This window comes from Thamnophis sirtalis, unplaced genomic scaffold, assembly GCF_051295495.1.
Source record: "Thamnophis sirtalis isolate CommonGarterSnake01/CBP01778 unplaced genomic scaffold, rThaSir2_p1.2 scaffold_6, whole genome shotgun sequence".
Lineage (NCBI taxonomy): Eukaryota > Metazoa > Chordata > Lepidosauria > Squamata > Natricidae > Thamnophis > Thamnophis sirtalis.
In genome coordinates this window covers 175,572-202,068 of record NW_028261386.1, presented here as the reverse complement: position 1 = coordinate 202,068, position 26,497 = coordinate 175,572, and the positions used below count along the sequence as shown (strand labels likewise).

General features: G+C 46.6%; 1 protein-coding gene across 1 annotated transcript in view; it reads right to left on the bottom strand.

Annotated features, from left to right (window-relative positions):
- Positions 1 to 26,497, bottom strand: part of RPH3AL (rabphilin 3A like (without C2 domains)) — a 44,706-nt gene that overhangs the window by 10,542 nt on the left and 7,667 nt on the right. Inside the window, 6 exon segments of the mRNA XM_087717079.1 lie at positions 4,115 to 4,264; positions 4,267 to 4,300; positions 9,329 to 9,415; positions 15,488 to 15,617; positions 21,934 to 22,077; positions 23,887 to 24,001. Of these exon segments, the coding sequence (XP_087573205.1) occupies positions 4,115 to 4,264; positions 4,267 to 4,300; positions 9,329 to 9,415; positions 15,488 to 15,617; positions 21,934 to 22,077; positions 23,887 to 23,963 (622 nt within the window). The 5' untranslated portion in view covers positions 23,964 to 24,001.

Sequence of the window (26,497 nt, the reverse complement as noted above, 5' to 3'; positions counted from 1 at the left end):
AACAGACACGGGAACACAAGGCAGACCAGACAAGGAATTCTCCAGATTACTACAAACGGTTGTGTCCTCCTCCCAAAGCCTCTTCTTGACCTTGAATGAAGCGGATTATCTGGATTCCTTTCAGTCTGGTTTCAGGCCTGGGTACAGCACTGAAACCGCTTTGGTCGCACAGATCAATGATCTCTGGCGGGCCAGGAATAGAGGGCATTCCTCTATCCTGGTGCTTCTTGACCTCTCAGCGGCTTTCGATACCATCGACCATGGTATCCTTCTGCGACATCTGGAGGAGGTGGGAGTGAGAGGCACCGTTCTACGGTGGTTCTCCTCTTACCTCTCTGGTAGGTCGCAGTCGGTGTTGGTCGGGGGACAGAGGTTGACCTCCAGGCCCCTCAAATGTGGGGTGCCTCAGGGTTCGGTCCTGTCCCCCCCTCCTATTCAACATCTACATGAAGGCGCTGGGTGAGATCATACGACGGCACGGGATAAAGTATCATCAATATGCAGATGATACTCAATTGTATCTATCTGCCCCGTGCGACCTCAGTGTAGCGGCAGACGTGATGTGCCGATGCCTGGAAGCTGTCAGAATCTGGATGGGGATGAACAAATTGGTACTCAATCCCGACAAGACCGAGTGGCTTTGGATGTTGCCCCCGAGGGACAGTTCAGACAGTCCGTCCTTGATCCTGGGGTGTGTGTGAAAATTTACACCCTCAGAGAAGGCTCGCCATTTGGGGGTCCTCCTGGATTTGCAGCTGACACTTGAACACCATCTGTCGGCTGTGACCAGGGGGGCCTTTGCCCAGGTTCGCCTGGTACACCAATTGCGGCCCTACTGGGGCAGGGGGGCACTTCACATGGTCACTCAGGCCCTTGTCACCACAAGGCTCGATTATTGCAATGCGCTCTACATGGGGCTACCCTTGAAAAGCATTCGGAGACTACAGCTAGTCCAGAATGCAGCCGTGTGAGCAATATTGGGTGTACCGAGATACACCCATATTACACCTGCCCTCCGCGAGCTGCACTGGCTGCCAATTGGTCTCCGGATGCAATTCAAGGTGTTGGTTATTACCTTTAAAGCCCTACATGGCTTAGGACCAGCCTATCTGCGAGACCGCCTACTGCCATACACCTCCCAACGGCCGATAAGATCCCACAGGGTGGGCCTCCTTCGGATACTGTCAGACGGACAGTGTCGGCTGGCGGGCCCCCGGAGGAGAGCCTTCTCTGTGGCTGCTCCGACCCTGTGGAATCAGCTACCCCCAGAGGTCCGGACCTTACCCACTCTCATGGCCTTCAGGAAAGCCGTTAAAACCTGGCTGTTCCGGCAGGCCTGGGGCTGTTGACCTTAGTGTTAAGGTCCAGCCCCGATTAGAACGTATGTGTGTTGTGAATTTTAAACTATTTTTTACTTATGTTGCTTTTCTTTTTTCTTTTTTTTTCTTCTTTCGTTGTAAGCCGCCCGGAGTCCTCCGGGATTAGGCGGCCTATAAATTTAATAAATGAAATGAAATGAAATGAAATATACTCTCTTGGGAGGGGCCAAGCCACAACCACCTGGGCTTGATTATCTCTTATGAGTCCGTCTCCATAACTGCTGCCCCCGTTTCTCCACCCCTCATCAGGGTTGGGTCAGGACAAACTGCCTTTGATCTTCCCCACTGCTCCATGCCTCAGCGCCTCCTGGTGGCCAACCAGCCTCTCTGGTCCCTGCTCTGAATCTGAACCCTGCCCAGGGTCCTCCACATCTTCCATAGCCGACTCATAGGGTTCCTCGCTATCGGAGTCTATCGGCAGCTCCAACGGCTCCTGCTGGGCCACAACAACGACTGTTTGAAGTTACAACGGCACTGAAAAATGTCACTTATGACCGTTTTTCATACGTACGACTTTTGCAACATCCCCATGGTCACATGTTCAAAATTCAGGCTCTTGGCAACTGTCTCATATTTATGACGGTCACAGTGTCCCATGTGATCCCTTTTGACACGCGGGGAAGGCAGATCCACTTAACAGCCATGTTACTACCTTAACAACTGCAGTGATTCACTTAGCAACTGTGGGCAGAAAGGTCATAAAATGGGCCCAAACTCACTTAACAATGGTGCTGCTTAGCAAATGGAAATTTTTTGCTTCATTATGGTCATAAGATGAGGACAAACTGCACTGTTGGCCTTTAACCCCATTTATTCCTTTTTATCCTCCCTTAATTGTGAGTTTTGACCTTTTTTTTTTAATTTTGGAAAACTTCATCGAATCCTTTAAAAAAAAAAAACTAGAAAATTTTCAGGACTTTGTATTTTAACTGTTTTTTTTTGTTTTTTTGGAAACTTCATTGAATCCTTAAAAAAAAACCTAGAAATCTGCAAGGACTTTGTATTTTAACTACTGGGGTGTTTTTTTTGTTTTTTTCCCCAGAAACTTCATTAAAATCTTTTTTTAAAAAAAAAAAGCAAAACCCCAAAAACCTGCAGAGATTTTGCAGCTGTCACAAGCTGAGCGTGACTCAAACATGCATATGGTGCCTGTTAAATCAATTCCGATGTTCTTTTTTTTTTTTTAAGGAAGAGGGGGAGAAAAAAAAAAGGAAACCACCCCTCTCCATCCACCCCCAAATCTAGGAGGGTATGTTAGCACCAAACCTCATTACCAGGCTTCCCACCCACCCACCCATCTGGCATTTCTGCTTTTTTTTTTTCCCCCTTGCAAACTCAATTGAATGGAGACCAGCAAAAGGTACTAAGCCTCAATTTAACTGACAAAAGACACAGGGTGGCTATTTGAATTGGGAAATTGTTCCCACTTTACAGCGGGAGGGGGGGAATCCACACCCCCTTCTGCTCTTTTAAGCAGCCCCGCAGGGAAGGAAATCTGCAGAAGGCAGCTGTTGGATGGGGAGATGAGATTACGGGAGAGGGAGAATTAAGGGCCCCCCTTGCCAATCAAACTGCCTTCCTATCATCTAATTTTTGAGCTAAATTTAGTAGGCAGGCTGGCCCCAGGAAAAAGGACCTCTGGGTGGGAATGCGTAACAAAAAAAAGGAAATTGCTTAGAACATAGTATATCACCGCTGGAAGGGCCCTTGGAGGTCTTCTAGTCCATCCCCCTGCTCAAGCATGAAAACTAATGCCATTCTAGTCATTCCAAATTCCCCAGCCAGCAGGCTTTAAGAGGGGTCAACTTCCACTCCAGGAAATCCCAGCCAGCAGGCTTTAAAAGATGGTTGGACTTCAACTCCCAGAATCCCCCAGCCAGCATGCTTTAAAAGACGGTTGGACTTCAACTCCCAGAATCCCCCAGCCAGCATGCTTTAAAAGACGGTTGGACTTCAACTCCCAGAATTCCCCAGCCAGCATGCTTTAAAAGACGGTTGGACTTCAACTCCCAGAATTCCCCAGCCAGCATGATTTAAAAGACGGTTGGACTTCAACTCCCAGAATCCCCCAGCCAGCATGCTTTAAAGACGGTTGGACTTCAACTCCCAGAATCCCCCAGCCAGCATGCTTTAAAAGACGGTTGGACTTCAACTCCCAGAATCCCCCAGCCAGCCTGCTTTCAAAGATGGTTGGACTTCAACTCCCAGAATCCCCCAGCCAGCCTGCTTTCAAAGATGGTTGGACTTCAACTCCCAGAATCCCCCAGCCAGCATGCTTTAAAAGATGGTTGGGCTTCAACTCCCAGAATCCCCCAGCCAGCATGCTTTAAAAGATGGTTGGACTTCAACTCCCAGAATTCCCCAGCCAGCCTGCTTTAAAAGATGGTTGGACTTCAACTCCCAGAATCCCCCAGCCAGCCTGCTTTAAAAGACGGTTGGACTTCAACTCCCAGAATCCCCCAGCCAGCCTGCTTTAAAAGACGGTTGGACTTCAACTCCCAGAATCCCCCAGCCAGCCTGCTTTAAAGATGGTTGGACTTCAACTCCCAGAATCCCCCAGCCAGCCTGCTTTAAAAGACGGTTGGACTTCAACTCCCAGAATTCTCCAGCCAGCACGCTGGTTGGGGAATTCTGGGAGTTGAAGTCCACCCACTTTAATATTGTGAAGTTGAGCTTCTGTTTCTCATTCCCAAGCTCCCCCCATGTCTTTCTTTGTGGGGGGGAGGAGAGCTAACCTTTTCCCCTGGCCCAGGTATAGGTGTGATCCATCCTGCTGCCCCGGAGCTCCAGAGATGACGGTTCCGGGCGAGGAGGAGGGGGCCGAAGGTGGATTTCCTTGGGTTTTCTGCCGCTGGTTTCTTTTAATGGCAGGATGCATTTGGGAGGCCTTTAAAAAACCAGGCTCCGGATCGCTTCCAGACCTAAGGAAGACATTTAAAAAAAAGAGAGAGAGAGAAGGGAGTTCAGTGTTGAGGAATGCTCCTTTGTTTTTCATTTATTTTTCACTTTATTTAATATTCATTTCATAGTCATCCAGGCTTGCAAAATTAATGTCAGCCTTCCCACATTGGAGCGGACGTAACAAGATGAGATCATTCTACTTCACTGTTAAAGCTACGTTTGCAGAATCTTGCAAAACTGTTTGTGTACAGGTTAATCAGGATTAAAATTAGGGAAAGTAAACTTTTTTTGTTAGCCGCATCCCTGAAGCATTTTGTAATGATGATTAGAATAGAATAGAATAGCAATTAGAATGGAACAGAAAGGAATGAGAATGGGAATGGGGATGGGGATGGGAATAGAAGGGAAGAGAAGGGAAGGGAAGAGAAGAGAAGGGAGGGGAAGGAAGAGAAGGAAGGAAAGAGAAGGGAAGGGAGGGGAAGGGAATAGAAGGTAAGGGAGGGGAATAGAAGAGAAGGGAAGGGATGGGAAGAGAAGGGAAGGGATGGGAAGAGAAGAGAAGGGAAGGGAAGGGAAGGGATGGGAATAGAAGAGAAGAGAAGGGAGGGGAAGGGAATAGAAGGGAGGGGAAGGGATGGGAATAGAAGAGAAGAGAAGAGAAGGGAAGGGAAGGAAAGAGAAGGGAAGGGAATAGAAGAGAAGAGAAGGGATGGTAATAGAAGAGAAGAGAAGGGATGAGAAGAGAAGAGAAGAGAAGAGAAGGTAAGGGATGGGATGGGATAGAAGAGAAGAGAAGGGAGGGGAAGGGAATAGAAGGGAAGGGATGGGAATAGAAGAGAAGGGAAGGGATGGGAATAGAAGAGAAAAGAAGAGAAGGGAAGGGATGGGGAAGAGAAGAGAAGGGATGGGAAGAGAAGAGAAGGGAAGGGATGGGAAGAGAAGGGAAGGGATGGGAAGAGAAGAGAAGGGAAGGGGAAGGATGGGAAGAGAAGAGAAGGGAAGGGATGGGAAGAGAAGGGAATAGAAGGGAAGGGATGGGAATAGAAGGGAAGGGATGAGAATAGAAGAGAAGAGAAGAGAAGAGAAGAGAAGGGATGGGAATAGAAGAGAAGGAAGGAAGAGAAGAGAGCAATTAAAAATGGAATATAAAGGAATAGGAATGGGAATAGAATAGAATAGAATAACAGAGTTGGAAGGGACCTGGGAGGTCTTCTAGTCCAGCTCCCTGCCTAGGCAGGAAACCCTATACCATTTCAGACAAAGGGTTATCCAACATCATTAATTAATAATGTTATTATTTAATGTTGTTCCTTAACAACTTAATATTGTTCCGTAACGACTGTGGCGAGAAAGGTCACTGAACGGGGCAAAGATCACTCCACATCTGTCTCGCTTAGCCACAGAGATGTCGGGTCCATTGTGGTCGTAAGTCGAGGACTAGCCGTAAATGCATTTTGTAGCAAGCCAAGGGAGAAAATGTTCTGGACACGTGGCTGAAGAGACATCCAAGCCAAGAGAAAAGTAATTTTCAGTTAAAACGAGGGTCAAAACCTGGCGGATGATAAGAGGACACGAGAACCGGGCCCCATCTTCACCCCGTCCACTTCTGGCGAGCGCGCACTTTTCCTTCCAATTTAGATTTTAATACAGAGATTGGGGGGGGGAGGAATGGAACTTATTAAAAACATATTTTTAATCTATACAGCCTGACAGAAAAGGAAGAGCAGTTGTCACAGAAAGGAAGGCAAAACCCTGGAACTCAATTTAATTTCTGCCCGCCGGCAAAAGCTCATGAAAAACTCAACGAGATCCTCAGAGGGCACACTTTAAACACATGCGCGCACACAAAATGCCTTACACCTATGGAAAACCTTGCCAGATAAGACATTTTGCTCCCCCATGCGAGAAACTTATTTTCCCATCCTGGAAAAATAAAATAAAAATGTGAGTTGGTGCTCAACGGATTAGAACAGACTGAATTCCCTCGCGGAGATATTTTTACTTTGAAAATTGGACAAGAAAAGAGAGCATGGAGAAATATAGCTGATATCATGGTAAGAAACCACTATTGGAGGCAGATCATTTTTATTAGTATTCAATCCTCAAAGGATCCGAGACCAGGGTGTGTTGTACACACTTTGGGGACTCCAAACGTGGCAAATTTAAGACTTGTGGACATCAACTCCCAGAAATCCTCAGCCACCTATGGGATTAGCTTCTGGGAGTAGAAATCCACACATATATGGCTGGCTGAGGGATTCTGGGAGTAGAAGTCCACTCATAGCTGGCTGAGGGATTCTGGGAATAGAAGTCCACTCGTATATGGCTGGCTGAGGGATTCTGGGATTAGAAGTCCACTCATAGCTGGCTGAGGGATTCTGGGAGTAGACGTCCACTCATAGCTGGCTGAGGGATTCTGGGAGTAGAAGTCCACTCATAGCTGGCTGAGGGATTCTGGGAGTAGAAGTCCACACATATATGGCTGACTGAGGGATTCTGGGAGTAGAAGTCCACTCATAGCTGGCCGAGGGATTCTGGGAGTAGAGGTCCACTCATATATGGCTGGCTAAGGGATTCTGGGAGTAGAAGTCCACACATATATGGCTGGCTAAGGGATTCTGGGAGTAGAAGTCCACACATATATGGCTGGCTGGGGGATTCTGGGAGTAGAAGTCCACTCATAGCTGGCTGAGGGATTCTGGGAGTAGAAGTCCACACATATATGGCTGGCTGGGGGATTCTGGGAATAGAAATCCACTCATAGCTGGCTGAGGGATTCTGGGATTAGAAGTCCACTCATAGCTGGCTGAGGGATTCTGGGAGTAGACATCCACTCATAGCTGGCTGAGGGATTCTGGGATTAGAAGTCCACTCATAGCTGGCTGAGGGATTCTGGGATTAGAAGTCCACTCATAGCTGGCTGAGGGATTCTGGGAGTAGACGTCCACTCATAGCTGGCTGAGGGATTCTGGGAGTAGAAGTCCACTCATAGCTGGCTGAGGGATTCTGGGAGTAGAAGTCCACACATATATGGCTGACTGAGGGATTCTGGGAGTAGAAGTCCACTCATAGCTGGCCGAGGGATTCTGGGAGTAGAGGTCCACTCATATATGGCTGGCTAAGGGATTCTGGGAGTAGAAGTCCACACATATATGGCTGTCTGGGGGATTCTGGGAGTAGAAGTCCACACATATATGGCTGGCTAAGGGATTCTGGGAGTACAAGTCCACACATATATGGCTGGCTGGGGGATTCTGGGAGTAGAAGTCCACTCATAGCTGGCTGAGGGATTCTGGGAGTAGAAGTCCACTCATATATGGCTGTCTGAGGGATTCTGGGAGTAGAGGTCCACTCATATATGGCTGTCTGAGGGATTCTGGGAGTTGAAGCCCACTCATAGCTGGCTGAGGGATTCTGGGAGTAGACGTCCACTCATAGCTGGCTGAGGGATTCTGGGAGTAGAAGTCCACACATATATGGCTGACTGAGGGATTCTGGGAGTAGAAGTCCACTCATAGCTGGCTGAGGGATTCTGGAGGAGAAGTCCACTCATATATGGCTGGCTGGGGGATTCTGGGAGTAGAAATCCACTCATAGCTGGCTGAGGGATTCTGGGAATAGAAGTCCACTTATATATGGCTGGCTGGGGGATTCTGGGAGTAGAGGTCCACACATATATGGCTGGCTAAGGGATTCTGGGAGTAGAAGTCCACACATATATGGCTGGCTAAGGGATTCTGGGAGTAGAAGTCCACACATATATGGCTGGCTGGGGGATTCTGGGAGTAGAAGTCCACTCATAGCTGGCTGAGGGATTCTGGGAGTAGAAGTCCACACATATATGGCTGTCTGAGGGATTCTGGGAGTAGAAGTCCATTCATAGCTGGCTGAGGGATTCTGGGAGTAGAAGTCCACACATAGCTGGCTGAGGGATTCTGGGAGTAGAGGTCCACTCATATATGGCTGTCTGAGGGATTCTGGGAGTAGAAGTCCACTCATATATGGCTGACTGAGGGATTCTGGGAGTAGAAGTCCACACATATATGGCTGTCTGAGGGATTCTGGGAGTAGAAGTCCATTCATAGCTGGCTGAGGGATTCTGTGAGTAGAAGTCCACACATATATGGCTGTCTGAGGGATTCTGGGAGTAGAAGTCCATTCATAGCTGGCTGAGGGATTCTGGGAGTAGAAGTCCATTCATAGCTGGCTGAGGGATTCTGGGAGTAGAGGTCCACTCATATATGGCTGTCTGAGGGATTCTGGCAGTAGAAGTCCACTCATATATGGCTGGCTGGGGAATTCTGGGAGTAGAAATCCACTCATAGCTGGCTGAGGGATTCTGGGAATAGAAGTCCACTCATATATGGCTGGCTGAGGGATTCTGGGAGTAGAAGTCCACACATATATGGCTGGCTGAGGGATTCTGGGAGTTGAAGTCCACTCATATATGGCTGGCTGAGGGATTCTGGGAGTAGAAGTCCACACATATATGGCTGACTGAGGGATTCTGGGAGTAGAAGTCCACTCATAGCTGGCTGAGGGATTCTGGGAGTAGAGGTCCACACATATATGGCTGGCTGGGGGATTCTGGGAGTAGACGTCCACTCATATATGGCTGTCTGAGGGATTCTGGGAATAGAAGTCCACTCATAGCTGGCTGAAGGATTCTGGGAATAGAAGTCCACTCAGAGCTGGCTGAGGGATTCTGGGAATAGAAGTCCACTCATAGCTGGCTGAGGGATTCTGGGAATAGAAGTCAACATATATGGCTCACTGAGGGATTCTGGGAGTAGAAGTCTACTCATAGCTGGCTGAGGGATTCTGGGAGTTGAAGTCCACTCATATATAGCTGACTGAGGGATTCTGGGAGTAGAGTTCCACTCACAGATTATGTTGTCCCACAATTCTGGGAGTGGAATTCCGCCCATCTTTAAAGAGCCAAGGTTGAAAAACTGATCAAAATAATCTCCACCGACACACAGCAAACGAAGATAATCCACCACCAGCAACAATTATCAGCAGAACTGTGGTCCCGTCACACCACTCACCTCTCTCTGCTCGCTGCAGATCTTACAGAACCAAATGGGCCGTTTGTGGGCACCCGGCGTTTCTATGCCACACTTGGTGCAAACTTTCTGCAGAGAAAGAGAGAAAAATCAACCAATTCAAAACCTGATGACACCAGTGGGTGGGTGGGCGGGACGTGGGGTAGGAGGCATCAATCTCTAAAATTGATGCAAAGGAAGAAGTTGAAAGCTATAAATATGAATTCCCCCCCCAAAAAAGATTCCCCCCCCCAAGTTTCCAAGTGGTCCTCGACTTACGACCACGATCCAGCCCAAAATGTCCGTTGCTAAGCAAGGCAGTGGTGGAGTGAGTTTCCCCCCGTTTTAACAAGCCCCCTTGACGCCGTTGTTAAGCGAATCCCTGTACTTGTTAAGTGAATCGCGTGGTCCTTAAGCAAATCTGGATTCTCCGGCAGAAGCCTGCAAGGAACTTTGCGAAAGGGGATCAGGTGACTTCCCCCCCCACCTCCCAGAATGCTACAGCCGTCATAAATATGAACCAGCTGCCAAGTGTCCGAGTTTTGATCACGTGACCATTGGGATGCTGCAGTGGTCGTAAGTCTGAAACACAGCCATACATGTTGTTTTTTACAGGGATGCTGTAAGTTTGAATGGTCATTAAACTTTCCAAGCTGCCTTGGTTAACAGCGGAAAATTGGCGTTCAATCGTTGTCGTATTTCGAGGACTACTGTATTGCTTTCTTAACTTCAGATCTGAAGTTTCCTTCTACATATTGGAACGTCGACCCCAAAACATTTTCCCACAATGCACCTCAGGTATCCTCTAGCGGAGGATTTAACTTCTTTTTACCACTGGTTTGCACCCCGCGTGCACGCAGCTTCCGCACATGCGCCTGGCCTTCCATGCATGTGCTTTGCTTGCGCGCGTGTTCTGACCCCCCTCGTTCCACACCCAAGCACACTCCGAGCCAAAGATAAGTTACGGCATTTAATTAACAGACAGACAGGTCCTTGGCAGCAAACCGGCACAGACAAGCTTGGGCAGCAATAAACACAGATAAGGTTTGGCAGCAATCCAGTCTGCCAAGCTTCTAACAATGTTCTCCGACATTCGGTCCTGTGTTGACTTCTGCAAAGAGGGACGCATGCACAAGTAGTCTTTTTTATAGTCTGGAGAGAAGCCTAATGACCACCAGCTGAGTGCAATTACCTCCTTAACTGCGCAACTGTTCCTGACGCCTATTAGCTCTTCGATGGCATGCATCCAGGAACAACTCACTGCTGGCTTCCAGCTCACTCTCCCTTGTCTCCTCCCCACTGGTCCAAGGCTCAGGCGCCTCCTGGTGGACAACCAGCCTCTCTGCGCCCTGCTCGGAGTCGGAACCCTGTCCAGGGTCCTCCACATCCTCCAGAGCCGACTCATAGGGCCCCTCGCTGTCGGAGTCTGGTGGCAGCTCCAACGGCTCCCACTGGGCCACAACACGCGCGTGACTTCCACACATGCACCCAGCCTCAAAGACATGGCTATATAGGACGGCATAGCACCAGGGTGGTTGGGAAGACCTTCCTCAAATCTCTGCTACCAGCTGAATCAGGGGTTGGGGTTTGGGATCCTGTTCCAACCGGTACGATTGGAACGGGCCCAGCAGCATCCACGTGGACGTGCGCAGCAAGCGGATGCGTCTTGGCGCCTCTGCGAGCCTCTGCGACGTTCCAGCTGCTCAGCGGAGCATCGCGCAGGTGCTGTACCCGCTGTGCATGGAAGCATCGAAGACTTAAACAACCGGTAAGGAGCTCAGGCACCTGGGTGGACCCTGCGGAACACCATACCGGAACAGTATCCGATGCTGCAGGCAGGGTCCGGTACACTAGTAGCGGGGCGTACCGCCTGCAACCCACCACTGGGCTGAATGCCACCTCTGGTATTCTCTCTCAAGACCTTTGTGAGAGATTCAAATATAGGCAGTCCTCAACTTACAATTGTTCATTTAGTGACAACTACATGGCAATTTTAAAAAGTGACTTACGGCCGTTCTTCACACTTACGACCATTGCAGCATTCCCCATGATCAGGTGATTTACATTCGGATGCTTGGAAACCGACTCACATTTATGACCGTTGTAGTGTCCTGGGGGGGGGGTCACGTGATTCCCCCGTTGTGATCTTCTGACGAGCAAAGCCAATGGGGAAGCCGGATTCATTTTAGCAACTCACTGAACGACTGCAGTGATTCACTTAACAACAAACGCGGTGAGAAAAGCGGTGAAATGAGGCAAAACTGACTTAACAAATTTTTCGCTTAGCAACGTAACATCAATCTTGGGCTCAATTGAGGTCGTACGTGGAGGGCTACCTGTATAGGATTCACAGTCACAGACCTCATCTGGCTTGGAGAGCTGCCAGGCCGAGATCTGCAGAACTTGGCAAGGAGCCTCGGAGAGTCACGAACGAATTAAGCGAACTAATGTTCTCCTGCAAACTCCACTCCCCTTTCGCTCCTCTTTTATGTCCTCTGGGAGGGGCCATTCACCATCCACCTGTGGCCTTACTCCCTAGTCTGTAACGTTCCCGTGGTTCGCCCATGAGGCCAATGTTGAGAAAAGACAAGACACGAACTTTCTCGGGATGGAGCACCCCAGATTGGGGGTCTGAGAGCCCCTTTTATTGAGATAGGACAAAGGCAGGAGGAGCAATCAGCATGTGCTTAAAAACAGCCTGTAAAAGTACAATTTCTAATCTACTGCTCAGTCTATATATGGTCAAATCCTGGGCGTCATTGGTAGGGCACATCTCAGAATGTTATGTTATGCACTATCAGGATGTTATGGCGTTTTAGGAGTTTGTTTTCTCCTGTGTGGTTCAGCGTGACTCTGCATGCCCTGGTATGAACTGGGCCATGGGGGACACACACCTACACAAGGAACTATATTACAACACTAGTCGACCCCTCTTCTTTAGCTGTTCCCTTCGTCTGGCAACTCTGTGCATGCGCACACTGGGAACAGGCTCCAGCTGTTCTTCTGCCTCACTGATGTCCGACTCTGAAGGCAGCTGATAACTGGCATACGACCCTGGTCCCCTTTCTGCCTCCGATGCAGAGCCCTCGTCCGAGTCTTCCCCAGACTCCAGGACTGGCCCAGGTTCCTCCCCAACCCTCCTCACTGTCAGACTCTGCTGCCAACTCTGAAGGCTGCTGGCGGGCCACAAAAAACCCAGAAAGTCCAGGAAAAACTACTTTTGGGACAACCATGACCCGGATGATTGAGAATCTCCCATAGACACACACATTAAAATATAAATTTCAATCACGCGCTATCGGATTATGGCCAGAACGAAACCACCGAGGCAATGTTAGCCTTAGCGGGGCCGTCTCTTCCCCTCTTCGGATTTCAAGACCAGCCAGCAAAAAAAATAAAATAAAATAAAATAAAGACAGCCGTTGTTTTTCCCAGCCATCTGGAGAAGGCGAACCAACCCGCAGGGGCAAAGCAATCCATAAAGATTTCAAAAGAGCTGCGAGGCCCCGAACAGAAGGAATCAAATCAAATGGAGGGCTCCATCAAAAGAGAATGTTTTTAAAAAAAAACCAATTCCACATGGCCATCTCCTTTCCACGGCCCCGGTAAATTAATGCCGGCAGCCGTATCCGTGGCAGGCGCAGAGAGAGGATGCTGAACCAGCCACAGGAGGTTGAAAAGAGTCAGCCTATAGAGTTGAATAGAGTTGAAGCCGGAACTGTTTCTCCTGGGTATTTTTGATGGGAAAATGGGAGGTAAAAAATTACAATACCTAACATTACATATATTAATACAATACAATACAATAGCAGAGTTGGAAGGGACCTTGGAGGTCTTCTAGTCCAACCCCCTGCCTAGGCAGGAAACCCTATACCGTTCCAGACAAATGGCTATCCAACATCTTCTTAAAGACTTCCAGTGTTGGAGCATTCACAACTTCTGGAGGCAAATTCTGTTCCACCGATTGATTGTTCTCACGGTCAGGAAATTCTTCCTCAGTTCTAAGTTGCTTCTCTCCTGGATTAGTTTCCACCCATTGCTTCTTGTTCTGCCCTCAGGTGCCTTGGAGAATAGTTTCACTCCCTCTTCTTTTGGCTATTCTATTCTATTCTATTCTATTATTCCTGATTAATGTACTTTATTCTCCTTCTGTACACTGAGAGCATCTGCACCAAAGACAAATTCCTTGTGTGTCCAATCACACTTGGCCAATAAAGAAATCTATTCTATTCTATTCTATTCTATTCTATTATATATATAATATATAATATATATATATACACACACACACACACACACACACATACACATACACACATACACACATACATATAATTTGTCCTCTTCTTCGGCACCCAAATTCCAGTTTTCTAATTTTGCTCATTATCTCGGTGAAAAATACGATCGGGCTAAATTGCATTTGGACACCAAGCCTTTCCCCTTGTGGAGCTTATAAAATTGGCAAATCCATTAACGTGCTTTTCCTTTTGTCATTACTTATAAACACAAACACACACATACACACACTACAGTATTTTTTTTTAAAAAAAACCTTGCCATATCACCCAGGAAACAGGTTTTTTTCCCCTTCCCATTCAGAAAGGCCGAGACAGAGAAGAATAAATAAATATAAACCGATAAATAACATTTCAGCCGAGATTATTGACAGTTAATTAAAATACCAATTTTTTTTTTTTTAAATAGAAAGCCTGGGGAAATCCTCCAAAATGTTAATTTTAACAGTTCAAAGGGAGGGGCGAGAATAATTAGAAGGCCGTTAATCTATAGCCTAAATTAACTGCAGAATTCTTTGATTGATATCGCTTGTCAGAAGGTGGGAGGGGAGGAGCAGGAAGAGGCATAGGAGAACGGCCAGACGACCAGCTCATCCACCTGTTGGGACCACAAATCCCATCCCTCCACAACTGCAGGGAACTACAGGTAGCCTTCGACTTGCAAGCCATTCGTTTAGCGAGCATTTAATGTTACGACGGCACTTCGAAAAAGTGACTTATTGCTGTTTTTTTCACACTTAACGACCCCCGCAGCACCTCCATGGAGCAAAATTCAGAGGCTTGGCAACTGACTCATATTTATGACGGCCGCAGTGCACGTGATCCCCTTTTTGCGACCTTCTGACAATAAACGTCTATGGGGAAGCCGGATTTACTTTTAACAGCCGGGATTGCCAACTTATCAACTGATTCTCTTAACAGCTGTGGCAAGGATGGTTGCAAAATGGGGCAAAAGTCCCTTAACAGCTGACTGCCTCAGCAACCGAAATTATGGTCGCAAAGTTGAGGACTACCTGTACTGCAACAGTTAAGTGCGAAAAAAATCACGTCGCCTTTCTTGTTGCTGTTGCAAGTTCAGTCACTAAACGAAAGGTTGTAAGCCAAGGACTTACCTGTGTTAAGTGTCGTGGCCCGCCAGTGGACAGCGGAACTACCAGTAGATTCGGACAGTGAGGAGGGTTGGGGAGGAACCTGGGCCAGTCCTGGAGTCTGGGGAAGGCTCGGATGAGGGCTCTGTGTCGGAGGCAGAGAGGGGGCCAGGGCCGTATGCCAGTTATCAGCTGCCTTCGGAGTCGGACATCAGTGAGGCAGAAGAACAGCTGGAGCCTGTTCCCAGTGTGCGCATGCGCAGAGTTGCCAGACGAAGGGAAGAGCTAAAGAAGAGGGGTCGACTTGGGAGTAAGGCCACAGGTGGACGGTGAATGGCCCCTCCCAGAGGGAATAAAAGAGGAGGGAAAGGGGAGTGGAGTTTGCAGGAGACAATTAGTTCGCTTCATTGGTTCGTGACTCTCCGAGGCTCCTTGCCAAGTTCTGCAGAGATCAGCCTGGCAGCTCTCCAAGCCAGATAAGGTCTGTGACACTAAATCCTCCCTCGAAAGACTTTTCTTGATGTGAATGAGCAGAATTCACAATTAATAAAAGGGGTTTTCGTCGGGACCAGGAGTCTGCTTCAGGCTCTCGATCAGAACATTAAGACAAGAAGAAGCAGATCGGTATCAATTGCAAAAATAAAAAATAAAAAATTCCCGAAGCACATTTCCAAAGTCGCCCAAGTAAAAAGTTTCCAAAAAAACACCTCAAATATTTTTCTAGGTGATACCTGAAGCCAGTGAGGGGGGGGGGGGGAAGGTTGTTTTTTTTCCCCTACCTTTTTGCAGTCTTGGCAAAATACCGCCGTGCTCCCCAAAAACCCCAGGCCTTCCCCGCAGAGCAGGCACTGGGACGATCCGTTCCCCAGGACATTTTTCTGCATGTTCTCCAGCCGTTCCACCAGGCGCCTGCAAGGCAGAGGGACTCCGTCAAAACAGGCGCCGAACGCGGCCGCCAAATCAAACCGAAGGCCCTGAAATTCCTCGGCATTCCCCCGCTGGGATTCTAAGGGAGGGCTTTCGTTCAGATTAGAGATTGTTAACAGAGTTGGAAGGGACCTTGTAGGTCATCTAGTCCAACCCCACGCCCAAGCAGAGACCCTACACCATTTCTGACAGAGGGCAGTCCAGTCTATTCTTGAAAGCTCCCAGTGGTGTGTGGAAATACCATCCCCAAGAAAACATGAACTGGGATCTGAAAGAGGCACCTATAACAATAGAAAAAGGAAGGGAAGAAGGAAGGAAAGGGGGGGAGGAAGGAAGTAGAGAATGGAGGGACGAAGGGAAGGAAAGGAGTGGAGGGTAGAAGAGAGGAAGAGAAGGAGAGAAAGTAGGAGAGGAAGAAGAAGTGTGGAGGAGAGGTAAGGGAAGAAGAAAGAGGTAAGGGAAGGTGGGTAGAAGGGAGAGAAAAAGAAGAAGAGGAGGGAGGAAGAGAAAGAAAGAGAAGGAGAGAAGGTAGGAAGGAGAAGAAAAAGGGTAGGAGTAGGGAAGAGGTAAGGGAAGGAAGAAGGGGATGGAGACGAGGAAGGAAGTAAGTAGAGAAGGAAGGGAGGGAGAAAAGAAAGAGAAAACAAGGTGGTGTCTTAGCAGGTGCGAATGATGGTAAACAAAGCATTTTAAACTATACCTTATAACCTTTCAAATGGAATAATAATAAGAATGGCAAAGAAAAAGAATAATTATGTGAATGCATATCTACAATCTGTATGTAAGAGAATAAGTGACAGTAAAAATATAAAGCATAATATAGGTAAATAATATTTGGTCATAAGTAGCTAAGCATAAATAAATAAAGAATTGTACATAAAAATGGATAACGAATAAGGAGATTATGAACGAAAGATAGGAATGTATAGGAGGGAAAACACTAACTGCAAAGAAACCGATTCGGAACTGCGGTATGATATACGATGGAACTTATTGTTCCTATGTTGTTTTTAAGTTATGTGTTTGTTTTTGATGATGTGCTTATGTGTTTAAAATAAAAAATTTATCACCAAAAAAAAAAACAGCTCCCAGTGGTGAAGCCCCCACAACTTCTGGAGGCAACTTCTGTATTGTTCTTACTGTCAGAAAGTTCCTCCTTATTTCCAGGTTGAATCTCTCCTTGATCAGTTTCCATCCATTCATCCTTGTCTGGCCTTGGGGTGCTTTGGAGAATAGCTGGACCCCTTTCTCTCTGTGATAGCCCTTCAAATATTGGAAGGCTGTTATCCTGTCTCCCCTGGTCCTTCTCTTCCCTAGACTGGCCAGGCCCAGTTCCTGCAACCGTTCATCGTATGTTTGAGATTCCAGTCCCCTCATCATCCTGGTTGCTCTTCTCTGCACTCTTTCTAGAGTCTCAACATATTTTTTATAGTGTGGCGACCAAAACTGGATGCAGTTTTTCTAGGTGTGATCTTACTAAGGCTTTATAGAGTGGTGTTAGTACCTCTCTTGATCTTGATTGTATCCCTCTGTTAATGCAATTTCGGATTGCATTGGTGGTGGTGTTTTTCTTTGGCTGTTCGGTAAGCCCTGCGAGGTAGTCCACTACAAACTGCACACCCAGGATTGCTAACACTATCTTGATTGTGAGATTGCGTGGACAGAGTCTCATAAATCTGACTATACAAGGTAATCCTTGACTTGCGACCACAATTTTGCCCAAAATATCTCAACTAACTTACAATCTTGCTCAGCAAAGCCATCGATCCAGGGATGGGGGACCACAAAGAAATCCCAGAGATATAGTCATTACTCGAAAATTAAAAGAAGGAAAAAAAAAGGGGGAAATCTCAGGAAACAATACAGTTACTCCTCAATTTACAACCGTTCTTTTAATGACGGTTCAAAGTTACAACGGCACTAAAAAAAGTGACCGAGGGCCATTTTTCACACTTACGACCATTGCAGCTTCCCCATGGTCATGGGATTGGAATTCAGATGCTTGGCCACCCACTCAACATTTCTGCCGGTTGCAGTATCCCAGAATAACCCTGTTATTCTGTTAATTATTTATTTAAACTGTCTATCATACTTTCTTTTGTGCTGTGTTACATTCACTCATATATTTTTTTAAAGCATTTTTCCATGAGTGTTTTTTCTTCCTTGTCTTTGACAACGTATATCTTTTTATCCTAATTATCTTTGTTTTGTTTTCTTTGACAATCTTTATCCCAATTATCTCGGCTTTGTTTTCCCTTTTTGTCATTGTTTTAAAAGCAATTATAATTTTTTAAAAACCACAGTCCTTCCTGTTGTGGCCTGGCAGGAGCCGTTGGAGCTGCCACCAGACTTCGACAGCGAGGGGCCCTATGAGTCGGCCCTGGAGGATGTGGAGGACCCTGGACAGGGTTCCGACTCTGAGCAGGGCGCAGAGAGACTGGTTGGCCACCAGGAGACCCCTGAGCCTTGGACCAGTGGGGAGGAGACAAGGGAGAGTGATCCAGAAGCCAGCAGTGAGTTGTTCCTGGATGCACGCCATCGAAGAGCTACTAGGCGTCAGGAACAATTACGCAATTACAGGAGGTGATTGTACTCAGCTGGTGGTCATTAGGCTCCTCTCCAGACTATAAAAGAGACTGCTTGTGCCACGCCCTTCTTGCAGAAGTCAACGCTTGGACTAAAGATAAACGAACTTGGCAGGCTGAATTGCTGCCAAGGTTTGTCGGCCTTGCTGCCAAGTTCCTTATCTGTTTGTTTACTTGGCTTTCAGCGACCGAGATTCTGGTCTTGTTATTAAAGGACATTCCATTTTACGCTTGTCTCGGCTTTCGTTACTGGATGGAGGAGGGGGTCAGAACACCTTCCTAAACCAGGCAAAGTAAGGCTGCAGCAAATAAGCATCTGTCTTCCTTCTCCAAGTCACACAGGCGTGTGCAACCTTACGACGGCTTTAAGCACCATCGGTGAATGTGCAACGCTTTACGGCTTACTTCTCTCCCAGGTCACAGCTAATAATCTCTGCTACTTTCCTCAAATCCCTTCTGCCCGATTTAATGCCACCGACCTTGAAAGTTAAAAGGTTTGCAAATCCTTTAGCAGACAGATAAAAGAGATAAATAGCTTTCATCCAAAGACCCAGACAATGACAAAAGTTATGAGTGACTGGATTTTTTTTTTAAAAAAAGGTGTTTTTTTTTCAATTCCAGCTAGGAAAACAGTGGTAATGGACTCGGCCCACCACGAAATTCAAAGTCACTTTATCCTCGGACCAAAACACAATTTCTCAGGAACTTAAGAAAGGAGAGAAGAGGTTGTAATTCTTTTTTTTTTGGAACTGCCATCCCAGCTGCAATTTATTTTTTTTAAAAAGGCTCAAAGAATGCAGAGCATTAACCCCGCTGAACACTGCGGGATTATTATCTCAATTATTTCCAGAAGGTGAAAACCGGCTTACAAAACCGACCCTAGCCATTTATCTTTCAACCAGACAAGCTGATGACCTGTTGGCTCATCTATTAAAAGGATGATGTGACTAGAATGAACAGTTAGAGTTCTAGCTGGTGTGTGTCTGTGTCTGTGTCTGTGTGTGTATCTATGTATATGTGTGTGCATCTATGTACATACATTTTATATATATATATATATATATATATATATATATATATATATATATATGTGTGTGTGTGTGTGTGTGTGTGTGTGTGTGTGTGTGTGTGTGTGTGTACGTGTATATGTATGTTTATGTATATTATATATGTATATGTGTGTGTATGCGTATATGTGTGTGTGTATATATATATATATATATATATATATATATATATATATATATATATATATATATATATATATATATATATTCCCACAAATACAACAAATGTAACAAAAAGGCAACAGTAAAAATATTGGGTTTCTGCCTAGATGGTCTCTTGTGACGAGCCGAAGGACAGAGAATGGAAGTAGTGATCTTCCTCCCATATTTGGGCATACCGGGGGTTGTAAAATCTAATAGATATGTATATGTATATATAAATCGTGTCACAACCCCTGGTATGCCCAAATATGGGAGGGAGCATACTGCTTCCCTTTTCTGTCTATCGACTCACTCTGGGAGCCATCCAGGCAGAAAGCCATCTTTTTTTAATGTTGCCTTTGTTACATCTGTGTTGCAATTGTGCTGATAAATTTATTTGTGCCTTTATTTATTTATCAGCACAATTGCAACACAATATATATATATATAGCTGATAAAGGAGGAGAACCTTGTGGCTTAGTGGCTAACACAACTGCCTAATATGTAATACAGCACAGGTTCTAATCCCAGTAAGGGTGTGGCTAGCTGATGAGAGCTAAATAGCTTAAAATAGATCTATGCTAGTCACCCTTTATTTATTTATCAGCACAAAAGCAACACACACACACACACACAAACAGTATGCAGATAGATAGATTAGATAGATAGATAGATAGATAGATAGATAGATAGATAGATAGATAGATAGATAGATAGATAGATAGATAGATAGATAGATAGATAGATAGATAGATAGATAGATAGATAGATAGATAGATAGATAGATAGATAGATAATGTATGTAAAGGTAAAGGTTTCCCTCGCACATATGTGCTACTCATTCCAGACTCTAGGGGGCAGTGCTCATCTCCGTTTCAAAGCCGAAGAAGCCAGCGCTGTCTGAAGACGTCTCTGTGGTCATGTGGCCAGCATGACTCAATGCCAAAGGAGCACAGAACGCTGTTCCCTTCCCACCAAAGGTGGTTCCTATTTTTCTACTTGCATTTTTAACGTGCTTTCGAACTGCTAGGTTGGCAGACGCTGGGACAGGTAACGGGAGCTCACTCCATTACGCGGCGCTAGGGATTCGAACCGCCGAACTGCCGACTTTTCTGATCAACAAGCTCACCGTCTTAGTCACTGAACCACCATGTCCCTTTTAGATAGATAGATCGATTGATCAATCGATCGATCGATCCATAACTGGATAGCTAGATAGCTAAGATCTGTTTGTATTTGTATATAGGAGTGGCTTGCGGTGCTTCTGCCAGCACACTTGGGCCAGCACAGGTGCCTCCAAAATGAGTGACACTGAGATGGCCACGCCCAGGCCGGACCCCGGAGGTCAAACAGAACCCCAGGGGTGGGTTGCTAATCCCGTTCCAACTGGTTCGGTTGGAACGGGGCCGGCGGCATCCTCGTGTACGCTCGCAGTTCATGCATGCATCTTAGCGCCTGAGCGATGCTCCAGCTGCTCGCGGAGACTCGTGCAGGCACTGTATGTGCCATCCAGCTGCTCGCGGAGAATCGCGCAGGCGCTGTATGTGCCATGCGCCTGCGTGGAAGCGCAGAAGCCTTCAAAGACCGGTAAGGAGCGCGGGCGGGCGGGTGGGCCCTTCGCCGTTCCTGGAAGTTACTTACTTCCGGGTTCGCCGACCAACTGGTTCGCGGGGACCGCCGCGAACCAGTTGAAACCCACCCCTGCAGAACCCCGATGTGGCCCTCAATTAAATCGAGTTTGACACCCCTGATATAGATGATAGATGGATGGATGGATGAATAGGCAGAGATAGAGGAAGAGACAGAGACAGACAGGCACCAGTAGGTAGATACTGATAGGTAGGTAGGTAGGTAGGTAGGTAGGTAGGTAGGTAGGTAGGTAGGTAGGCAGGCAGGCAGGCAGGGATAGAGAGATGAGATGAACAGCTAGATAGATGGATAGATGACGATGCAGGAATGGATGAATGAGAGATGGAAGGAATAGATGATAGATAGATAGATAGATAGATAGATAGATAGATAGATAGATAGATAGATAGATAGATAGATAGATGATAGATAGATAGATGATAGATAGATAGATAGATAGATAGATAGATAGATAGATAGATAGATGATAGATAGATAGATAGATGATAGATAGATAGATAGATGATAGATAGATAGATAGATAGATAGATAGATAGATAGATAGATAGATAGATAGATGATAGATGATAGATGATAGATAGATAGATAGATAGATAGATAGATAGATAGATAGATAGATAGATAGATAAGATAGATAGATGGAAAGATAAATGGAAAGATAATGATAAATGATAGAGATATAGAAAGATATAGGGGATGGATGGATGGATGGATAAACAGGCAGAGATAGAGAGAGGGAGGAAGAGAGGGAGAGAAGAAGAGAGTTAGAAAGAGAGAGAGCGAAAAAGAGAGAGTTAGAAAGAGAGAGGGAGGGAGAGAGAGAGAGAGAGAAGAGATAGACAGACAGACAAATACCCAATTCTCTTCTGCTCAATGATGTCCAGCTTCTCCGCTCTTCGGATGACCGCCAGAATGACCTCCATTTCTTTCGAATCCAGAGCTTGCATCTTCCTCTGACGGTCCGTTTGGTAAGTGTGCACCGACCAGCCGGTGTGAAGCCTGCAAAGGAAGCAAACCAGTTTTGAATATATTTTTTTCCAGCCAATCGGTGGTTTCTGATCAGAGGTGGGTTCCTACCAGTTCGCACCTATTCGGTAGAACCGGTTCGTCAAATCTACCCAACCAGTTAGAAGAGGTTCCACCAGTGGACCCAGAAAGCAGGCCACACCTACAGAAGAGGTTCCAACATTTTTTGAAACCCACCACTGGTCCTTGGATGTGATTATTCTACACTATCATGCTCCTATTTATAAAACTCAGGGCCTCTGTGAAAGGTAAGGGTGACGACTGCGCTTGTGGTGCAATCAGAACATTTCGTGTGTTGAAGTTGTATCAACGCAAACCAAAGATGCCTTTTAAAAAACAAGTTTACATCATATTCTTATGCATGCCAGCGCTGTGTGTGATGCAATTTAAGGTGGTTCTGACAAGTGTCGTCAGCATCTTCATATCCGGTCACATGGGCGGCAAGCCACTCCCATCCGGTCACATGGGCGGCAAGCCACTCCCACAAAGGAGGCCACACCCACAGTGTAGGTTCGAACAATTTTTGAAACCCACCACTGTTTCTGATTCTTTAAAAGCAGCGTTTGCATACCTAAACGCTTGCTTGCGTGGAATTTTATTTTTATGACCATTTTTAGGGTTCTCAAGAAGAGTTTGGACGGCCATTTGTCTAGAATGGGATGGTGTCTCCCATGCTTGAGCAGGGGGTTGGACTAGAAGACCTCCAAGGTGCCTTCCAACTCTGCTATTCTATTAAAACCACTGCAGCATTCCCAATTATGGTTACTTCATCAAAATTCAGATGGTGGACAACTGGCATGTACTTATGATAGTTGTGGGGTGGCCCGCCAGTGGCCAGCGGAGTTGGTGGCAGATTCGGACAGTGAGGGGGTTAGGGAGGAACCTGGGCCAGTCCTGGAGTCTGGGGAAGGCTCTGATGAGGGCTCTGTGTCGGAGGCAGAGAGGGGGTTGAGGCCGTCTGGCAGTGATTAGGTGCCTAAAGAACCAGACAGCAGTGAGGCAGAGGAACAGCTGGAGCCTGTTCCCAGGGTGCGCATGCACAGAGCTGCCAGAAGAAAAGAACAACTCAGAAATCAGGGTCGACTTGGGAGCAAAGCCACAGGTGGACGGTGAATGGCCCCTCCCAGAGGAAATAAAAGAGGAGCGAAAGGGGAGTGGGCTTTGCAAGGAAACAATTCCTTCCTTCGGTCGTTAGATTCATTTCAGGAGTGTGAAGATCTGTCCATGAATCTCAGAGACTCTGTGCCCAGCCTTTCCTGGCACAGCACCTCCTTTGGAAAATATTTACATGGCAGATTTCCAAGCTAAATAAGGTCTGTGGTCCTAAATGTTCCTTTGAAAGACTGTTTGCCAGGCCTTGGTTGAATGTGAATGAGAGGGATTCACATTTGTTTAATAAAAGGGGTTTTGTTGGGACCAGGAATCTGCCTTGTGCTTTTTGGGGAATCCTCAGTCAGAATAAGTTGCAATGTCCCGGGATCATGTGACCCCTTTTGCGACCTTCTGACAAGCAAAACCAGATTCACTTAATGACTGTGGCAAAAAGGTCATAAAATGGGGCGAAACTCACTTTAAAAACTCACCTAGCAGGGGATATTTTGGGCTCAATTGTTGTCATAACTCGAGGACTCCCCGCCAGACCGTCTCCATCATCACATCTTATAATTATCTAAGTGCTACAAGCAAGATTGAGCACGATTCCATAAAGGAATAAGAAAAATTCCCAATTATGATCATGATTGATTAAAAGGATGGGGGGGAAAAAATTACGTATCCACCTACTTGGCACGGAGGGCCAGGTGTCGGTCATTGGGGCATACCCACTGGTCATTCCCATTGCCAAAAATGGTTTCCGCCATGGATCGGTTGGCCCTGGGCCTGCAGAAAGTAGTCAAACCTGCAGAGAGAGAGAGAGAGAGAAAGAGAGAGAGGAATTATTTTGGAGAAAAAGTGAATGAACTTCCTTCCGGTTTGTGTGTTGGGCTATTTTTCGCCCTCCGGAGGCTTCAGGAGGCTTCCCTGAAGCCTCCAGAGAGCAAAAAACAGCCCGACACAAAAAACGGAAGTTCATTCTCTACTAAGCAAGACAGTAGTTAAGTGAGTTTTGACCGCTTTTTCGACCTTTCTGCTACAGTTGCTAAGTGAATCACTGCAATGGTTAAGTTAGTAACATGGTTGTTAAAGCTGTTAAGATACAGCCTTTTGTGCCTTAAAACGGCTTCTACTGTACAGGACAGTGGAGTTGCCATGGTAATGGCTTCACAATACTCCACAAGGGGGCTCTCTCTGGTAAGGGTTAGGGTTAGGGTTCCAACATTAATCTAATTAATGTTTCTAATTTCTAATCCAAGATTAGAAATTACGTTTGGTCCAGAATTCGGACATTTTCCTCCTATAAATAAATACCCGGGGAACGCCAGGTTATCGGCTAGTTTTTGATAAAGAAAAAGGCAAACATGATTCAAAAGCCAGTTTTCCTGCCTCTTCCAAATGGTCAAGGCCGGTTTCTGCCCAACTGCCTCACCTGAGCAGTATCGGAAAATACAAATCACTTGTCCTTGGCCCCTTTTGCAGACAGGAAATAGCATATTTTCCAGTCGATTCTGTTCCCAGGGTGAAAAAGGCTCCATTCTGGCCGTCGGAAGGAAGGGAGGGGATCTCAGCCTATGATTCCCAGCACCAATTGTGCACCCCTCCATCACACAGGACCAAAACAGGGGGACTGAGCAACTTACAACATTTAGAATTTAAAACAATTGTGGCAATTTTAAGAGGGGTGGGCTTCCACTCCCAGAATCCCCCAGCCAGGATGTTTTAAGATGGATGGACTTTCACTCCCAGAATCCCCCAGCCATCATGCTTTAAAATTGGTGGACTTCCACTCCCAGAATTCCTCAGGCAGAATGCTTCGAGATGGATGGACCTCCACTCCCAGAATCTCCCAGCCATCATGCTTTAAGATGGGTGGACTTCCACTCCCAGAATCCCCCAGTCATCGTGTTTAAGAGGGGTGGACTTCCACTCCCAGAATTCTTCAGGCAGAATGCTTTAAGAGGGGTGGACTTCCACTCCCAGAATTCCTTAGGCAGAATACTTCAAGATGGATGGACTTCCACTCCCAGAATCCCCCAGCCATCGTGCTTTAAGATGGGTGGACTTCCACTCCCAGAATCCCCCAGTCATCGTGTTTAAGAGGGGTGGACTTCCACTCCCAGAATTCCTCAGGCAGAATGCTTCGAGATGGATGGACCTCCACTCCCAGAATCTCCCAGCCATCATGCTTTAAGATGGGTGGACTTCCACTCCCAGAATCCCCCAGTCATCGTGTTTAAGAGGGGTGGACTTCCACTCCCAGAATTCTTCAGGCAGAATGCTTTAAGAGGGGTGGACTTCCACTCCCAGAATTCCTTAGGCAGAATACTTCAAGATGGATGGACTTCCACTCCCAGAATCTCCCAGCCATCATGCTTTAAGATGGGTGGACTTCCACTCCCAGAATCCCCCAGCCATCATGATTTAAGATGGGTGGACTTCCACTCCCAGAATTCCTCAGGCAGAATGCTTCAAGATGGATGGACTTCCACTCCCAGAATCCCCCAGCCATCGTGCTTTAAGAGGGGAGGACTTCCACTCCCAGAATCCCCCCACCAGAATGCTTTAAGAGGGGAGGACTTCAACTCCCAGAAATCCCCCAGCCAGCATGCTTTGAATCCCAGAATTCCCTAGGCCGCATACGTTAGGAAACACTGGTCAAAACCTACAAGAGTAAGGACAGACTAACTTCCCAACTCATCTTAGCTGTCGTAGCAAGGAACAATTTGAGGGGAGGAAGCCTTCCATTTCGAATTCAGTGCCCAGCTTATTTCCCTTAAAAAGCCCTCTGCCCGTGGAAAACAAAATTGCACAAAGCTGTAGTCCTCATGAGAGTGCAGTGCAGGCTTTAGATGTTTAGATGGTTTCATCTTGAGGGAGAAACTGGCAGAATTCTTCACAGCTGCTTATTACTGTCATTATTTTACCACCAAATTTTAATACTGTAAGCTGCCCAGTGTAGTTGAGATAGGTGGCATATAAATGTGTGTGTGTGTGTGTGTGTGTACGTGTTTGTGTGTTCCAGCATAACTCTGGAACGCCTCGAGCACTTTCAACCAAAACTTGGTACACAGATGACTTACTCTCTGGAAACAAATACTGTGGAGGTAAGATACCCCTAACATCCCTCGGATATGTGTGTGTGTCCGTTTGTGTGTGTGTGTGCGCTTGTGGGTTCCAGCTTACTCTGGAACGCCTGAGCCACTGAAATGAAAAGGGCTGAATTATATCTATAGTGTCAAGTCACCGTACTTTTGACAGTGATCATGTGCATTTTGGATTCAGGTTCTGACAAGATACA